This window comes from Triticum urartu, chromosome 6A (genome assembly GCF_056163025.1).
Source record: "Triticum urartu cultivar PI428250 chromosome 6A, HENAU_Tu73, whole genome shotgun sequence".
Taxonomy (NCBI): Eukaryota; Viridiplantae; Streptophyta; class Magnoliopsida; order Poales; family Poaceae; genus Triticum; species Triticum urartu.
In genome coordinates this window covers 146600960-146619796 of record NC_141878.1, presented here as the reverse complement: position 1 = coordinate 146619796, position 18837 = coordinate 146600960, and the positions used below count along the sequence as shown (strand labels likewise).

General features: G+C 44.0%; 1 protein-coding gene, 1 long non-coding RNA gene and 1 pseudogene across 6 annotated transcripts; all 3 read right to left on the bottom strand.

Annotated features, from left to right (window-relative positions):
- Positions 1-327: 327 nt before the first annotated feature.
- Positions 328-4161, bottom strand: LOC125517263 (uncharacterized). Of its 5 annotated transcripts, XR_007287528.2 has the most exons (6): positions 3749-4158; positions 2683-2739; positions 2380-2468; positions 1946-2003; positions 1164-1252; positions 328-729 (listed from the first exon to the last, which is right to left on the bottom strand). XR_007287528.2 is itself a non-coding variant. In XM_048682441.2 (5 exons), exons 1-5 carry the CDS (start codon positions 3801-3803, stop codon positions 608-610), a joined length of 381 nt encoding a protein of 126 aa, XP_048538398.1. In that variant the 5' UTR covers positions 3804-4156; the 3' UTR covers positions 481-607. The 5 variants fall into 5 exon arrangements, 1 of the variants encoding a protein (XP_048538398.1); XR_007287527.2 differs by lacking the exon at positions 1946-2003 and having other exon boundaries at positions 481-729; positions 1164-1897; positions 2411-2468; positions 3749-4161; XR_007287526.2 differs by lacking the exon at positions 1946-2003 and having other exon boundaries at positions 481-729; positions 1164-1897; positions 3749-4160.
- Positions 4162-5705: 1544 nt separating this feature from the next.
- LOC147964520 (uncharacterized) lies at positions 5706-7272 on the bottom strand (annotated as a pseudogene).
- A 9789-nt stretch (positions 7273-17061) lies between these two features.
- Positions 17062-18614, bottom strand: LOC147964519 (uncharacterized). Its single transcript, XR_015607678.1, has 2 exons — positions 17403-18614; positions 17062-17307 (listed from the first exon to the last, which is right to left on the bottom strand). It is a non-coding gene; the product is annotated as an uncharacterized LOC147964519 (long non-coding RNA).
- Between the last annotated feature and the right edge of the window lie 223 nt (positions 18615-18837).

Sequence of the window (18837 nt, the reverse complement as noted above, 5' to 3'; positions counted from 1 at the left end):
ATTAGGCTGTTGTTCTTGTTCACCCATCAGCATGACAACAATGATGAGCTTTATAAATTCTGGTATGAAAAAATGAAGTGGAAAACACAAATATTCATCAACAATCTATCAACCAATTTTCTTTGACAAGAATCAATAAAAATGGTACCCTTCCTTCCATCCACACATATTCTTCCATGTAAGGACCATCTATTCACGAAAAGTGCCTGCAACTACCGGGCTCCATTGCTCATGGTATTTGAAAATTTTGAAAAAACACACTTCCATTGCTAAAAAAAATCTTAAATCAAATACGTGAATACATACACACATGCCTAAGGCCCGGTAAAAAGCTGAAAAAGAAACACTTTGTATTTTGAGAAATACAAAAGGAAATTTCTGACATAAATAACATCCATTTTCTGCTATATACTGTCAGAATTTTGTTTTTTCCTATAACCCAAAACAAAACGAGAGGTTTCTACCGAAACTTGCCACATGTATTCAAAGTGTGTATATGTATTCCCAGGAAAAAATTCACATTTGTTTGAAACTTCAAAAACACAAATTTCAAAATGTTTAAATATAGGGAGCAGTGGAGCTCGGGTGCTGCAATCCCTCTCTCCATCTATCCAAACATACTCTTCCATGTAAGCATCACTTGGATGTTGCTCAGAATCAGAATACTATTATCATCATCAGGACAGCCGCACATGCTGCAATGGTTGCTCATGTCCATGCCCACCAACCCTATCAATCATAAAGAGAAGGAGAGACATCAGCAGGTGCCAGGTGACCAAAGGGTGCAGAGCCAACAGGAAGACATGTAACTGAGAATTTGTCCTTCTCGTTTATGATTATAGATCAGTTGGCATTGCTCTCCTCCCTTACGGTTTCATGGTTTTGTATTGCTAACACAATAAAGCAGGTTGTGTTTATAGATAGTACACATGTCAGTTCAGTGGCATGTTCTTATATTTTCAAATTACCATGGCTATGAGCTCTTATAGTACAGAAACAGAGTTTTGGATCAGTCAACGACATTATGCAAACTTTCCAATTTGCCTACACTTATAGAACGAAAACTTTGCAAACTAATCTAAAATGGAGCTTTTTCAGTTCAGAAAGGAATCGATGCAAAGCTCGGACAAAGGAAATTAACAAGAGGAAAAAGCAAAGCTCACCAAGGCAGCCTTTGTGAATGCCGAGATGATATTGTAGCCATTGTTCTGCGGCCGTTCGTCGTGGCCATTGTAGCCGCCGCCGCTGGTACCTGAAAATTCCAAAGGAGCTTTAACAACTTAAAATTCTATGAATGTGTGTATATTCCATCCAGTATGATCTAACATCAATTGCTAGATGAACTAAGTGGTTTGTCCAAGCCTTGAAAGTGGAAGGAATAAGTGAGTTTAGTCAGTAAAACAAATCAATTAGTCCAAGTATGACCTACAAGCCCTGTTCAAGAATTCATCCAATTAACCAGTTAACTTGCCGATTAATCCCTACTCGTAGGGTCACCGAGTAGCCGATAAACTGATAAATCGTCCGATTAATTGATTAAATGGCCGATTAACTTGCCGATTAGCCTATTAATTCCCTACTCGCCAGCCAACTGAGCAGTTACCAGTTAACGATTTCCTCAACAATGCCTACAAGAGTATCAGAAAAGAATTGCAGTAGACCAGTAATATAACATCGGATGAGATGAAGTTGTGAAGCAAAACAGAGTTGGGAATTAACATGCGGTTTGGGCTTAGGCCTTAAGGGACAGTGTATAAACTTAGTTGATAAACTGCAGTAGCACATAGGATCAATCAAATTGGTGGAGGTGAATATCCATGCCCGGTGGGCAGCATGATGTAGAGAAGTGGAAACAGAATGTCCGATCCGCCATATAGGTTTTATTTATCCGTGAATTCTGCAGAAAACAGTGAACATGCATGAGCTTAAAGATCATGGTTCATACCTATGAAAGATTCGATTCGAAGCAGAGGAAGAGGAAGCAGGTGCAGTATTGAAAGAACCTGAACGGACAACAAAAAATTTGGCAGCAATCCTTAGGATAGTAGGAACGCAGTGACAGACCAAATCACACACAACAGCAAATTAGACAGGCACGCACACACAATATCAAATTAAAATTAGACATGCAGACACTTTGGAACAGAGCAATGCGCTGCATACCTGTGCATACATACAACTATCTGTTAGTGAAACAAACTTACGGCAAGCAGGCTAGCAAAATTTGGTTATATATAATAATCATCAAGTTTCCACAATTCACGATCACTACTAACATGTGGTTCAGTACATTCAGTAACGTACTTATAAACTGTCGTGATTTAGCAACACTTTCTATAATAATGCGAGAGAATTTGTGTTTTCCAGATTTTGAATTACCAATTGGAAGCACCCTGTCAATGTGTCATACCCTGTACATCCCTAGCAGTCCTCGCACCCCTTCAGAGCACAACTTTTCTGGCAGTAAGCTGCCAGACCAACAACATATGTTATCTAGGATTAATTCATGTTCTGATAACTGAATTTTGAAGCCTTGTATAGTTCCAGTAAAAAAATAAGTTCATGGCACATCAAAACTAAAAAACATGTATTTCCTTATCTTCTATGGGATGTAAAAAAAAAAGGTGAATCAAGAGGCACCTGGAGTCTACAGAGTAAGGAAATTGGATTGTATGGACTCACTGTATTCTCTTGTGCGCAGGGCCACATGCTCGACATCTTCGCCTCCGTCTTCTGCAGCTGCATGAAAATATATAAGAATCAGGTATATGATTAATAGTACAAAAACTAAGCATCGCAGGTAACAATTCAAAATTTTTGAAAGAAAAGACAGCTCTGAAATTATGCATTCAAAACAGGCGTGAGCCTGGGTGACCGGAGTCAATTACATGAATGTGATATTAGCGCCACACAAAACAGTGTGAGCTGTTATCACCAGACCGCTGAACATGATGCTTTACAAAGGTGAAAGGCAAAAGAAAGAGAGAAAGAAATAAGGTTAGGTGATCAGCAACTATCTCAGTGAATTTTCCCAAGACAACATAGTATGTTTGTCTTCCTCTCTGACAGCACGCAAGCTCCAGAGTCTGATGAGTTCAGCCAACTCAGCGAGCATTCGAGCCGCAGACCAAAAACAGTTGTCAAACACTAGCATTCCGAGCCGTCCAGAAAGAGACCGAGCATGCTGCGAAGAAGATGTGCCAAAGCTGACCAAATAAATTACAATCCGCAGCTGAGAGAAAAATCTCAAGAAGTCCTCGGGATGATTTGGCCGATACCCAAAGTTCAACCTTCTGCCAAATAACATCAGATAATTTGCATCTCATCACGATGTGGCTAACGGTTTCAGCAGCTGGGCAAATATCACATCTATCATGTTGAACGACAGCAGTCCAGCTCTTCTTGATCATGAAGTCCTTGGTATTTAATCTTCCTCTAAAAGCTAGCCAAAGGAGTACTCGATGCTTATTAGGACCCCGATTACAACACAAGACGACGTCGGCCCACGAGCCACACACGCACCACATAGCTAGCACACACGCACGCCTCCAGCAGCACGCAATCCACGGACATTACGGACGCACGCCCACGCTGCGTCCTCAGTTGCGTTTGTCGTCGGCGCCGCGCCCAGATGTGATTGCCGCCACCGCCAGTATGTCCGCAACTTTCGCTCGGGCGCGAGATAGAGAGAGAGAGAGGGGGGGGGGGGGGGGGGGGTGAGAAAGAGAGAGGGCCGCCGCGCACTGACCTTCGAATTGTAGTCGCCGCCTCGATTTGCGGCCACCGCGGACGGCCTTGAGCATGGTTGGCTGCTCCCCCTCCTCGCGTCCTAATATGACCACTCCTCTTCTCGCCTGAGACAGCAGCCACAACGGCGACCTAGGTCTACTCTGACAGGTGTCGCCCGCCGATGGGCGAGGAGGACGACGTTGCCGCCATCTCCTCCCATCCCCGCTCCACTCTGCCCTGCCCGACCTGCTGCTCGATCTGGTGCGAGGGGGAGGGGAGGTCGCCGTTGGGGAGGGCGTGGCTGAGGGGAGGTCACCGGTGGCGGCGGCGGCAACAAGGGAGAGGGAGAGGAATCGGGGGATCTTGACTGGGGGGCAATCCCTTTCTCTCTTCGCTGGCCAATCTCTTTCTCTCTTTTTTCTCGAGACGAAATAAATCTCTTTGTTTTGTCTTGTAGCTGATCCGATGTGGACATCGCCAGCATGCGCCCTTTGCGCCATCGTTAAAGGGCTGTATTAGAAGATGCACACACATATTTATATACATATATACTAGTACTAAACAAAAAGAGGTGTCAGATATTCATATTTTTTAATAACAATAACAATCAACGTCGCTTACATTTCTCGATCTGTACGATGGCTTAGGTTTTGTTTTCTTTTGATTTGACAGTCGAGCTGTACGATGGCTTTGCTGCGCACAAGAGTGTAGTTCTCAAGTTCAAAGTCCATTTCTCCGTTAGACCGTCTCTAACACATCAGGTATAAGTTGACCCTTAAAAACGCGTATATAAGGGTTTTTACAATACGAAATTACCTCGGACAAAGTAGACCCCGTAAATAAAACTATATCCCACTATAGCTTTTTCCCCTCTCGTACCGGCAGAGCCTGTCTCCGGCCACGGCGTGCCTCGCCCCAGTGCTGCCCGTCTCGCCTCCTCCCCGCCCCGGCACCACCCGCCCTGCCCCGGCGACGCACGCCTTGCCGCCACGCCCCCGCCCTGATTCGCGCCGCCGGTGGCCTGCTCCGCCCTGCGCGTGGAAGGCCTCGCCTCGACAGTGGAGGTCGAGCCGGCCACAATTCAGACCGACACGGCAAATCCTGGGCGTGCGGTGGCTTCTTTCGACGTGTGGCGACGGAATTCGGTGAGTTCCGGGTAGATTCCGGTCAGTTCTGTGGCGGCGAGTCTGCTCCGACGAGGTTTGACCGGTGTACGAGTTCAACTGTATACTGCCTTCAAAAATGTACATATGAGATTCTCCTGGATGAATTTCCAGTGCCCTTTAGAAAGTTTAAGGGCCGAACAAGTTTTACGGGATCTGCTAGGCGCCGTTTTTTCGACCCGAAACTATAAACACGTTCTTTTAAGGGTTTGATCGTTTTAAGGGGTCTGCTATAGATGCTCTTAGCCCGTACATCTCACTAATTATGTTTTGATGCTGATGTACTTGAATTATGTACATTAGACACTAATTATGATCTGATGGTGATTAGCTTAAACTATGAAGTCACTGATTATGATTCGAATATCTGACACCTCTTTTTGAGAAAAGAAGCATGTTTCCCAAACAACATCAGAAGAGGAGTCTCCATACATATTTGGTTAGTACTCTCCCCGTCTTATAATATAAGAGTATTTTTTTACTAGTATAGTATCAAAAACGTTATTATATTATGTGACGAAGGAGTAAAATTAAGGCAGCTTTCAAAAAGCAAAAGGCTACTGTATCAACATGCAGTGGCGGAGCTACAACGAAAAAAATGGGTGGGCCAAACTAATGAAGAGCACACAAAAATTTAAAAATTTGAACCATATAGTATTTCAGTAGGCATAGACAGTATGGAGCCGCATACTTGTTCTCATTGATTAGAAGATGCACACACATATTTATATACATATATACTAGTACTAAACAAAAAGAAGCCATAGTAGCTTACCATCAGCCATGGTCATCATGGATTCATGGTGTTACATACTACAAATCTGCTTTCCGATCCGCCATGCTTCTAAAATCATCAATGATATCTTCATAGCTATATTTCTCTAGATTTTCACCCTCTATGTTAACTAGCAAGTTGTTGGGAAGATGACCATCTTTCATCTTATTCCGCAACCTTGTTTTAATGATCTTCATACTAGAAAATGCACGTTCAACACTCGTTGTAGAAACTGGGAGGGTAATGAGCAAACGAAGTAGCCTTTCAATCAAATTGAAGATATTATGTTTATCCTTAGAGACATCCAAAACATAGTGTTTTAGTTGCAGTTCTAATCCATAGATATCTTGCTGGGAGAAGTCGGCTGGGTAGTATTTTTTCACCATCTCACATATATCACTAGTCTTTTAGTCTCTAAATCTGTTTCTAGGAATCAATGTGGCACTGGTAGATAGAAGATCCATTACCTTCTCATTGAACCCCCGATTTAATTCAAATAGTTGAGTATCCATTTGCAAAGAATATTTCCACTCGAAAGTAATGCTCCTTGGTGAACTGATTAGGGTGATGACGGGCATGACCACCATGCAAGATGTAAGTTTCCTCAAAGTTATGAACATCGATGGAATGGTTTGTACAAAATTCAATAACCATGACAATAAATTCTTCATATCCATCATCTGATCTCAGCTGCTGAAGACGCTCTTTTGTCGAGGACACTAGACGAACAACATTCACAATATCTTGTGACTTCTTCTGTAAGGCCTGGCCAAGTAGTTCAGTTATCTCATGGATATGCTTCCTGATTTTACATGCAAATATACTCAATATCTCCTTCTGAATATCAGGCGATGTGTCCTTTGAATTATAAGGAGCATTCCCCATCACAAGCTTGACGTGTGAGCCACTTGACAACTGCAATTGATACTTTCAGACGCAAACGGTTTCTTTCTACTTTCTCCTTGTCCTTCGCTACTATTACATTTTCTATGTGGCATGGTTGATTGAGTAAGGCATGATATTCTGTGACTGCATTGTTGTGTGATGAGCATGGCCCAGAACCTATATGGGTTAAAAATGCACAATGCTTTCCACAATTAACCCTCTTCCAACTAATAAAGCCATCAACCGTGAACACATGAGAACCACCTCTTGTACTTTCCTTTTTACTAGCCATGAAGCAATATAGACAGTAAGCACGATGCTTGTCCTCTGAATACTCTAGCCATGAGGGGAATTAAGCAAACCAATTTTAATTGAAGCGGTGTTGATGACCTATTTCACCCGAAGGTTCATAATTCTGTAGGCAGGGTTGCATAGCAGTCAACATCAAATATGCTCGTCACACACTATCTCTTTGCTCTGGTGGATATTGCCAAATCTGTGGGCGTAATCTTGTGCCTTGCTGCAATAATTCGATAGCTTCAAATAGAATGTTGATTTTGTTGAAGCACATTTTGGTTCTACTGCTGCTGTTCCAATTCAACCAAGTGTATAGGAATAGGATGATCTGGTGGTGATGAAGGATCCTCCTCGACTTCATTCGCATCATCTCTTTTATTTTTAAAAAAATAAATCAATTCTTTGGTGGCTAGCTTTACCCATGTCAGATGGTACCTAAATTACAATTTGTAAAGATCAGCTGACTGAGAATTGCTAATTGTGTGAATTTCAAATTTGGTTTGACCTGTGCAGATGAAATTAGGGAAAAAATCAAGAGAGGAATTTACCTATGCCTGGGTCACCTACAGCATGGCAATGACGCTGGACTAGTCGTTCGTCACAACGACCGGCAGCTCAATCGCAGCCGCTACTTGTATCAGGAGGAGATTCTAGCCAAACATATCGTCCCACATCAAGCGAGGACGTCATCCTAGACAGCTTGTGAGCTTCCCCATTGTTGTTGCGCTGTTCAAATCTGAAGATGCAAGATCGAAATAGATTGCTTCTGTCTTTGATGTCATGTAGAATCATGCAATGTGCCCCCAGATTTATCACCAACTCGAGCTCCCGGACGACTCTCAGACAGTCAAATGAGACTTGCAGATTCTCAAGGCGTAGGTATTCGCTCAGAGCAATCGCCTCGCGGTGCGCGAGTGCTTCTAGAGTTTCAGGATCGGTCATTCCTTCCAAAACCAGAGAAGACGCACCTATGAACTTCCCCTGCTCATTACGGCATACCACCCCAACTGAGCCCTTATTAGTTGACTTTGCCACCGCCGCATCAACATTTAACTTCATATATCCAAGGGCCGGCGGAATCCATCGTGGTACTACACGTTACCGAATCGATCTTGGTTGTTGCATGGGACTGAGAGATGCGATATCCTCCATATATCTACACGTTGCCGTGAAGGAAATATGCCCTAGAGGCAATAATAAAGTTATTATTTATATTTCCTTATATCATGATAAATGTTTATTATTCATGCTAGAATTGTATTAACCGGAAACTTAGTACATGTGTGAATACATAGACAAGACAGAGTGTCCCTAATATGCCTCTACTTGACTAGCTCGTTAATCAAAGATGGTTAAGTTTCCTAACCATAGACATGTGTTCTAAATTGATGAATGGGATCACATCATTAGAGAATGATGTCATGGACAAGACCCATCCGTTAGCTTAGCATTATGATCATTTAGTTTTATTGTTATTGCTTTCTTCATGACTTATACATATTCCTCTGACTGTGAGATTATGCAACTCCCGAATACCGGAGGAACACCTTGTGTGCTATAAAACGTTACAACATAACTGGGTGATTATAAAGATGATCTATAGGTGTCTCTGAAGGTGTTTGTTGGGTTGGCATAGATCAAGATTAGGATTTGTCACTCCGTGTATCAGAGAGGTATCTCTGGGCCCTCTCGATAATGCACATCACAGTAAGCCTTGCAAACAGTCTGACTAAATGAGTTAGTTACAGTATGATGCATTATGGAACGAGTAAAGAGACTTGCCGGTAACGAGATTGAACTAGGTATGATGATACCGATGATCGAATCTCAAGCAAGTAACATACCGATGACAAAGGGAATGACGTATGTTGTTATGCGGTTTGACCGATAAAGATCTTCGTAGAATATGTAGGAACCAATACGAGGATCCAGGTTCCGCTATTGTTTATTGACCGGAGATATGTCTCAGTCATGTCTACATAGTTCTCGAACCCGTAGGGTCCGCACGCTTAACGTTCGATGACGATTTGTATTATGAGTTGTGTGTTTTTGGTGACCGAAGTTTGTTCAGAGTCTCGGATGAGATCACGGACATGACAAGGAGTCATGAAATGGTCGAGAGGTAAAGATTGATATATTGGATGAAGGTATTCGAACACCGGAATGGTTCCGGGAAGGTTCGGGTATTTTTCGGAGTACCGGGAGTTACCGGAACCCCCCCGGGGGAATATTGGGCCTACATGGGCCATAGGGGAGAAGGGAGGCAGCCCACAAGGGGTAGCCACGCCCCCTCCCTATAGGGAGTCTGAATTGGACTTGGGAGGTCCCCCCCTTTCCTTCTCCTCTTCCTCTCCCTTCCCTCCTTCCCCCCTCCGGAAAAGGAAAGGGAGTCCAACTAGGATTGGGAGTCCTAGTTGGACTCCCCACTTTGGCGTGCCCCCTAGGCCGGCCGCCTCCTCCCCTCCTTCTTTATATACGGGGGCTGGGGCACCCCAAAGACTCAACAGTTGTTTCTTAGCCGTGTGCGGTGCCCCCCTTCACAGTTTACCACCTCAGTCATATTGTCATAGTGCCTAGGCGAAGCCCTGCGCGGATCACATCACCAACACCGTCACCACACCGTCGTGCTGACGAAACTCTCCCTCGACCCTCTACTGGATCAAGAGCTCAAGGGACGTCATCATGCTAAACATGTGCTGAACACGGAGGTGCCGTACATTCGGTACTTGGATCAATTGGATCGTGAAGACGTTCGAATACATCAATCGCGTTACTAAACGCTTCCGCTTTCGGTCTACGAGGGTACGTGGACACACTCTCCCATCTTGTTGCTATGCTTCTCCTAGATAGATCTTGCATGATCGTAGGAAAATTATTGAATTACTACGTTTCTCAACAGTGGCATCCGAGCCAGGTCTATGCGTAGATGATATGCACGAGTAGAACACAAAGAGTTGTGGGCGATAATAGTCATACTGCTTACCACCAACATCTTACTTTGATTCGGGGGTATTGTTGGATGAAGCGGCCCAGACCGACATTACATGATCACGTTCATGAGACTGGTTCTACCGACGTGCTTCGCACACATGTGGCTAGCAGGTGTCTGGTTCTCCAACTTTACTTGAATCGAGTTTGACTACGGCCGGTCCTTGTTGAGGGTTAAAACAGCACACTTGACAAAAAATCATTGTGGTTTTGATGCGTACGTAAGAACGGTTCTTGCTAGAAGCCCGTAGCAGCCACGTAAAACATGCAACAACAAAGTAGAGGACGTCTAACTTGTTTTTGCAGGGCATGTTGTGATGTGATATGGTCAAGACGTGATGATATATAAATTGTTGTATGAGATGACCATGTTTTGTAAAAGTTATCGGCAACTGACAGGAGCCTTATGGTTGCCGCTTTATTGTATGAAATGCAATCGCCATGTAATTTCTTTACTTTATCACTAAGCGGTAGCGATAGTCGTAGAAGCAATAGTTGGTGAGACGACAACAACGCTACAATGGAGATCAAGGTGTAAAGCCGGTGACGATGGAGATCATGAAGGTGCTTTGGAGATGGAGATCAAAGGCACAAGATGATGATGGCCATATCATGTCACATATTTTGATTGCATGTGATGTTTATCCTTTATGCATCTTATTTTGCTTAGTATGGCGGTAGCATTATAAGATGACCCCTCACTAAATTTCAAGGTACAAGTGTTCTCCCTGAGTATGCATCGTTGCTACTGTTCGTCTTGCTGAGACACCACGTGATGATCGGGTGTGATAAGCTCTACGTTGACATACAACGGGTGCAAGCCAGTTTTGCACATGCAGAATACTCAGGTTAAACTTGACGAGCCTAGCATATGTAGATATGGCCTCGGAACACTGAGACCGAAAGGTCGAAGGTGAATCATATAGTAGATATGATCAACACATAGATGTTCACCATTGAAAACTACTCCATCTCACGTGATGATCGGACATGGTTTAGTTGATATGGATCACGTGATCATTTAGATGACTAGAGGGATGTCTTCTAAGCGGGAGTTCGTAAGTAATATGATTAATTGAACTTTAATTTATCATGAACTTAGTACCTGATAGCTTTTGCATGTCTATGTTGTTATAAATCAATGGCCCGTGCTACCGTTCCCTTGAATTTTAATGTGTTCCTAGAGAAACCAAAGTTGAAAGATGATGGTAGCAACTACACAGACTGGGTCCGTAACTTGAGATTATCCTCATTGCTGCACATAAGAATTACGTCCTGGAAGCACCGCTAGGTGCAAGACCCGCTGTAGGAGCAACTCCGGACGTTATGAACGTCTGGCAGAGCAAAGCTGATGACTACTTGATAGTTCAGTATGCCATGCTTTACAGCTTAGAATCGGGACTTCAAAGACGTTTTGAAAGTCATGGAGCATATGAGATGTTCCAGGAATTGAAGTTAATATTTCAAGGAAACGCCCGAGTTGAGAGATATGAAGTCTCCAACAAGTTCTATAGCTGCAAAATGAAGGAGAATAGTTCTGTTAGTGAACACATACTCAGAATGTATGGGTACCACAACCACTTGACTCAGCTGGGAGTTAATCTTCCTAATGATAGTGTCATTGACAAAGTTCTTCAATCAGTGCCACCAAGCTATAAAGGCTTCGAGATGAACTATAATATGCAAGGGATGGAAAAGACAATTCCCGAGCTCTTCACGATGCTAAAGGCTGCGGAGGTAGAAATCAAGAAGGAGCATCAAGTGTTGATGGTTAATAAGACCACTAGTTTCAAGAAAAAAGGCAAAGGGAAGAAGGGGAACTTCAAGAAGAACAGCAAGCAATTTGCTGCTCAAGGGAAGAAACCCAAGTCTGAACCTAAGCCTGAGACTGAGTGCTTCTACTTCAAAGGGACTGGTCACTGGAAGCGGAACTGCCCCAAGTATTTGGCGGATAAGAAGGATGGCAAAGTGAAAGGTATATTTGATATACATGTTATTGATGTGTACCTTACTAATGCTCGTAGTAGCACCTGGGTATTTGATACTAGTTCTGTTGCTCATGTTTGCAACTCGAAACAGTGACTACGGATTAAACAAAGATTGGCTAAGGACGAGGTGGTGATGCGCGTGGGAAATGGTTCCAAAGTCGATGTGATCATCGTCGGCACGCTACCTCTACATCTACCGTCGGGATTAGTTTTAGACCTGAATAATTGTTATTTGGTGCCAGCGTTGAGCATGAACATTATATCTGGATCTTGTTTGATGCGAGACGGTTATTCATTTAAATCAAAGAATAATGGTTGTTCTATTTATATGAGTAATATCTTTTATGATCATGCACCCTTGATGAGTGGTCTATTTTTGTTGAATCTCGATTGTAGTGATACACATATTCATAGTATTGAAGCCAAAAGTGTTGGGGAACGCAGTTCAAAAAATTCCAACGATCATGCAAGATCCATCTAAGAGATGCATAGCAACGAGAGGGGAGAGTGTGTCTACGTACCCTTGTAGACCGAAAGCGGAAGCGTTTAGTAACGCGGTTGATGTAGTCGAACGTCTTCGCGATCCAGCCGATCAAGTACCAAACGCACGACACCTCCACGATCTGCACATGTTCATCTCGGTGACGTCCCTCGTACTCTTGATCCAGCTGAGGCTGAGGGTGAGTTTCGTCAGCACGACGGCGTGTTGACGGTGATGATGAAGTTACCGACGCAGGGCTTTGCCTCAGCACTACGACAATATGATCGAGGTGTAAACTGTGGAGGGGGCACCGCACACGGCTAAAGATCAACTTGTGTGTCTATGGGGTGCCCCCCTCCCCCATATATAAAGGAGGGGAGGAGGCCGGCCGGCCACAAGGGGAGCGCCCAAGGGGGGGGGAATCCTACTCCAAGTAGGAATCAGCCCCCCCTTCCCTAGTCCAAGTAGGAGAAGAAGGAAGGAGAGGGAGAGGGAGAGGGAAAGAGGGGCCGCGCCCCCTTCCCCTAGTCCTATTTGGACTCCCCTTGGGGGGGTGCCACCTCCTGGCTGCTGCCCTCTCTCTCCCCTAAGTCCCACTAAGGCCCATTACTTCCCCGAGGGGTTCCGTTAACCCCTCCGATGCTTCGGTTTTATCCGAAACCAACCGGAACACTTCCGGTGTCCGAATAACATGGTTCAATATGTCAATCTTTATGTCTCGACCATTTCGAGACTCCTCGTCATGTCCGTGATCTCATTCGGGACTTCTAACAACCTTCGGTACATCAAATCACATAACTCATAATACAAATCGTCATCTAACGTTAAGCGTGCGGACCCTACGGGTTCGATAACTATGTAGACATGACCGAGACACATTTCCTGTCAATAACCAATAGCGGAACCTAGATGCTCATATTGGTTCCTACATATTCTACAAAGATCTTTATCAGTCAAACCGCATAACAACATACTGTTGGGGAACGTGGTATTTCATAAAATTTCCTATGATCACTCAAGATCTATCTAAGAGATGCATAGCAACGGGAGTGAGAGTGTGTTTACGTACCCTCGTAGACCAAAAGCGGAAGCGTTGAGTAACGCAGTTGATGTAGTCGAACATCTTCGCGATCCAACCGATCAAGTACCGAATGTACGACACCTCCGCGATCCGCACACGTTCAGCTCGGTGACGTCCCTTGAACTCTAGATCTAGTTGAGGCCGAGGGAGTGTTTCATCAGCACGACGTCGTGTTGACGGTGATGATGAAGTTACCAACGCAGGGCTTCGCCTAAGCACTACGGCAATATGACCGAGGTGGAAAACTGTGGAGGGGGGCACCACACACGGCTAAGAAATCAACTTGTGTGTCTATGGGGTGGGCCCCTTCCCCGTATATAAAGGAGGGGAGGAGGGGGCTGGCCGGCCTCAAGGGGCACGCCCCAAGGGGGGAATCCTACTCCTACTAGGAGTAGGTTCCCCTCTTTCCTAGTCCAACAAGGAGGGGGAGGAAGGAGGAAGGGGAGAGAAGGAAGGAGGGGGGCGCCGCCCCCTCCCCTTGTCCAATTTGGACTGGGGGCGTGCGCCACCTCCTGTCCGGCCCTCTCTCCTCTAAGGCCCATGGTGGCCCATTTACTTCCCAGGGGGGTTCCGGTAACCCTCTGGCACTCCGGTTTTATCCGAAACTCTCCGGAACACTTACGGTGTCCGAACTGTTGGGGAACGCAATAATTTCAAAAATTTCCTACGCACACGCAAGATCATGGTGATGCATAGCAACAAGAGGGGAAGAGTGTTGTCCACGTACCCTCGTAGACCGCAAGCGGAAGCGTTATGACAACGCGGTTGATGTAGTCGTACATCTTCACGATTGACCGATCCTAGCACCGAAAGTACGGAACCTCCGTGATCTGCACACATTCGGCTCGTGACGTCCCACGAACTCTCGATCGAGCTGAGTGTCGAGGGAGAGCTTCGTCAGCATGATGGCATGATGACGGTGATGATGATGCTATCATCGCAGGGCTTCGCCTAAACACTATGATGATATGACCGAGGTGGATTATGGTGGAGGGGGGCAACACACATGGCTAAGGGATCAATGATCAACTTGTGTGTCTATGGGGTGCCCCTGGCCACGTATACTAAGAAGACTAGGCCCGTAAGGGTTCGATTTTTCTGGTTTTTTTGGAAAAAAAATTACCCCTGCTGATTGAGCGACACGTGTGCACGGTGGCTTTCATGAAATGGTTGATTGCTCTCTTGGTTGCTCACTTGGACTGTGCATGTTTCTTCTAGAGGTGCATGGGCTTATATTGTCTCATGTGGAAAGATGGTATGACTGCATGGGCTGATTTTGTCTCATGTGAGAAAAAAATATTAGCTGCATGGGATGTTGTATGGGCTGGTATACGTGTGCTGCTGCATGGCTCATGCATGCATGTGTCCACCTTTGCATGTTTGGAGTTCCACGTTTGCACATCGTTTGTGTTCTGGGTCCTTCTTTGCTTGCCTATAAGTAGCTCCTTGCCGTGTTCTTCTCTTATGTGTCAAACCACTCCTCACCTATAGGCCCATCTCTCCTCCTGATGCTGCCCTCCAGCCTCCACCCAAGATCCCATGGTGCGCCTGGTTGCCGCTCCGCCTGGCCGGCCGGGAGGTGCATGCAAGCTACACCATGAATCCGGAGTGCCGCATGCCATCGTCTTCTCATGGATCTTCCTCGGCTCCGGCTCTGTCCCTGGCCTCCAAGGCGGATACATGGTGGTGGCCTTCCCATGGTCCAAGGTGGCACGCCTGCAGTTCGCGCTGGATAGCTCGCTGCCCTGCCGCTCTCCATCCTAATCGACTCCCCTCGGTCTTCCCCAACTTCGGCCCCGGCAACAGGTCCCGTTCATCTCCCTTTCCTCTCCTCTGGTGTGCGTGGTTTCCTTGTACGAGTAGACGAGTTATTAGTACTAGAATATCATCAGATCTAAAGTTGGGTGCATATGCTACAAATTCCTAATCTAAGAAGAATGTTCAGGCATTGCGTGCATGTCTGTGCTGAGGACACAAATTTGGGGGTCCAGCTCCTTGTGTGAATGTGAAAGGAATTCGGAACCTGCATCTTTAATATGACATGGTATATTTATTCTTAATCTCTCCATTACGTTTTGTGTTCCATTTTTCTCGATGGAAGTAATTGTGGTTTAATTTCACATGGTTTTTAAACAAATAAACACATGATGTGCTGAATAGCTGACATGCAGAGGAAATGGTACAGCTTGATGACTATTTTACTACTAAATTATTCTCAGGTATTTATTGTTCCTTTTGTGATAGTTTTCTCTCTCCTAAAAATAAAATGAATCATTTTTAATTCTTTGAACAAGTTTGCCTAAAGTAGGGCGCTCAGCCATTGAGGCATTATCAATTTCTTTTAGAAGCTTCGCAAAATCTGCTCTTGTACTAAAGAAATCTAATGTAGATTTGTTAGCCTTATAGGGTACTATATGCTGAACACATGATATTAAATATACAGTAAATTGCACTGTGAAGTGAGTATGTATATACTATCCACACAGGATTGCCATTTTGGAGATGTTGCTGGGATCATCATGGATTGGGATGCATTCTGATAATAAGATATTAGGTATTGATATGTGATATGTATGTCACACTTGACTTCATAATCCTTTGTTTTTAGATGTATTCTTTAGGCATACATTAATGTGGTAGCTTGGTCATATTCTGTAGCTAATTTAGTCACCAAATACTCGGATTTTTTCCCGACTCCCATTATAAAGAACTTCCACTTGCCATCTCTACATGGATTTTCTTTTTGCTACCGGTTTTGGCTAAAGGTTTTTCGGCTCTCATCTCTATATGGATATGCTTTTTTCAGGTTAGTAGTTTAGGAGTTCCTGCCAACACTGGTTTTTGGAAGTTATACTCCCTTCACCAGTTGGGCTTAACAAGGACATAATTAATTCTCTGTTGGTAATTAGAAGGAAAAAAATATGGTTGGAGAAAACTTCTCTTTTGCTTAATTGTTTGCTTCATAATTTTAGTAATCTTTTTTTCAATTTTTTTTCAGGTTAGTAGTATGGGAGTACCTGTCAAGACTGACTTTTGGAAGTTATGCTAGCATCATCAGTTGGGCTTTCTATACAAAACTAGACTCAATATAATTTATTTTGGTGCTTGCGATGAGTATTAGACAGAGGGGTGATGACCACATAGTTCACCCAGTGTATCTGTTCATGTATGTCATTAATTATCTAATTAGACAAAAAAACTCTCTCTGTATGGTGTTTGTGATGATGCTGTCAATTCACTAAACACTAAAATACCAGGTTGTGATTTTCAAATCTAGCAAATTAATTTTCTCTATTGCTTCTTTTCCAGACAGAAGTTTTAGTCTATTCTGTTCCATGAGTCTTACTGTCAAAAAAATATATGGTAGCATCAGAAGTTGTCCCCGTCAGATAGAACACTGCCTAATAGATTCATTCTATTACTGTATAGCCATGGTGATAAAAATATTCAGATAACAAGAAACAATTCTGTCAAATATTCTCAGCGGAGATACTGTTGCGGTCTATAAGAAAAAAATGTTAATTATTTAATTAAACAGAAAACTATGTTATTTATACCAACAGATGCTAAACAATCAGACTACCTGACACAAAAGTATATATATACATTAGTTAAATTTCATTCCAAAAATAGATGATGTAGTGGTAGATGTTAATCGTATAAGAACACGAGGATGACAAACATAAATTAATCACATATATTATCATCACAGGTCGATCTAACTGGTGGTAGTTATTCTTTGCACTGAAAACAAAGTGGAATCAAACGATTCAAACAACCAAAAAGAAGGAAACAAAGGATGCTTATGGATCTGAATGAGTTAGGGCGCTCCACTACTTGCAAGTAGATCCAGCGACTCAGTGGCAGAGCTACTCTCGGTGACGCCAGGAAGCCACCCTGGTTCTACCCGGAAGTCATCACTGAAATTACAACAAGAAATATGAAGTAATTAGTATTTTTTCCATGGACATATGACCGCCGGCCAGTTGCCTTTGTGCTCATGACGGTGTTGTACCAATGAATTGACTCCATCACTGTAGCGACCTGGAAGAACATCAACTGTTTGTGGAGTTGGGAATTTCTTCTCCGAGGAGAGAAATGTTTAGTACGTTTCCAAATCACTCCACTCTCCTGCCGGACAAAGATGAGTTTAATATGGCCCGTCGACACAGAGAAGGCCTGCTATCACATACCGCTTATTGGGCTGTAACATTAGTCTCATTCCAACGCCACATATCCAACAAAGAAGCTTATACCAAAGAGAAAGCTACAAATTGGATGATTGATCCCTATGAAATTGATGTTACACATATTTTATTTCAAAAAGGGGATTACCCGGGCCTCTGCATCAAATGATGCACACATTCATATTATTAAACATAAATCAAGTTCCAAACACGGAGTTCCAGACTTATTTCATCAAGTAGTTTTCTTGTATTTGAACTCAATTCCTTCAATTTCTCTGAGCCGTGAGCTTATATCAGCGGTGAGCTCATCTACATTCTGCGTTGTGAACTCATTTAGTTTTATCTATGAACTCATTAGGTGAACTCATCACGGTTTTTTGGCAGATGTGAACTTATTTCATATTCATCTATGAATCATTGTTGAAGTGTCTGTATATCTCTCCCATGCCAATGTACAGAAATTTGAGGTCTACATACTTTTGCCACTTCTACCTACAATTCCATTGCTGTCTTTGAATAAGCTACAACAAGTGCAACAAAATGGATTGCAACAAGTAGCTTATGGACTGAAATTTGTGGTATTATTCATTTGTCGTATTGTCGCTCAGTTCATCCTGGTTGTGAAGCTAAACGTGACAAGGCCCGTAAGGGTTCGATTTTTCTGGTTTTTTGGATTTTTTTTACCCCTGCTGATTGAGCGACACGTGTGCACAGTGGCTTTCGTGAAATGGTTGATTGCTCTCTTGGTTGCTCACTTGGACTGTGCATGTTTCTTCTAGAGGTGCATGGCCTTATATTGTCTCATGTGGAAAGATGGTATGACTGCATGGGCTGATTTTGTCTCATGTGAGAAAAAAATATTAGCTGCATGGGATGTTGTATGGGCTGGTATACGTGTGCTGCTGCATGGCTCATGCATGCATGTGTCCACCTTTGCATGTTTGGAGTTCCACGTTTGCACATCGTTTGTGTTCTGGGTCCTTCTTTGCTTGCCTATAAGTAGCTCCTTGCCGTGTTCTTCTCTTATCTGTCAAACCACTCCTCACCTATAGGCCCATCTCTCCTCCTGATGCTGCCCTCCAGCCTCCACCCAAGATCCCATGGTGCGCCTGGTTGCCGCTCCGCCTGGCCGGCCGGGAGGTGCATGCAAGCTACACCATGAATCCGGAGTGCCGCATGCCATCGTCTTCTCATGGATCTTCCTCGGCTCCGGCTCTGTCCCTGGCCTCCAAGGCGGATACATGGTGGTGGCCTTCCCATGGT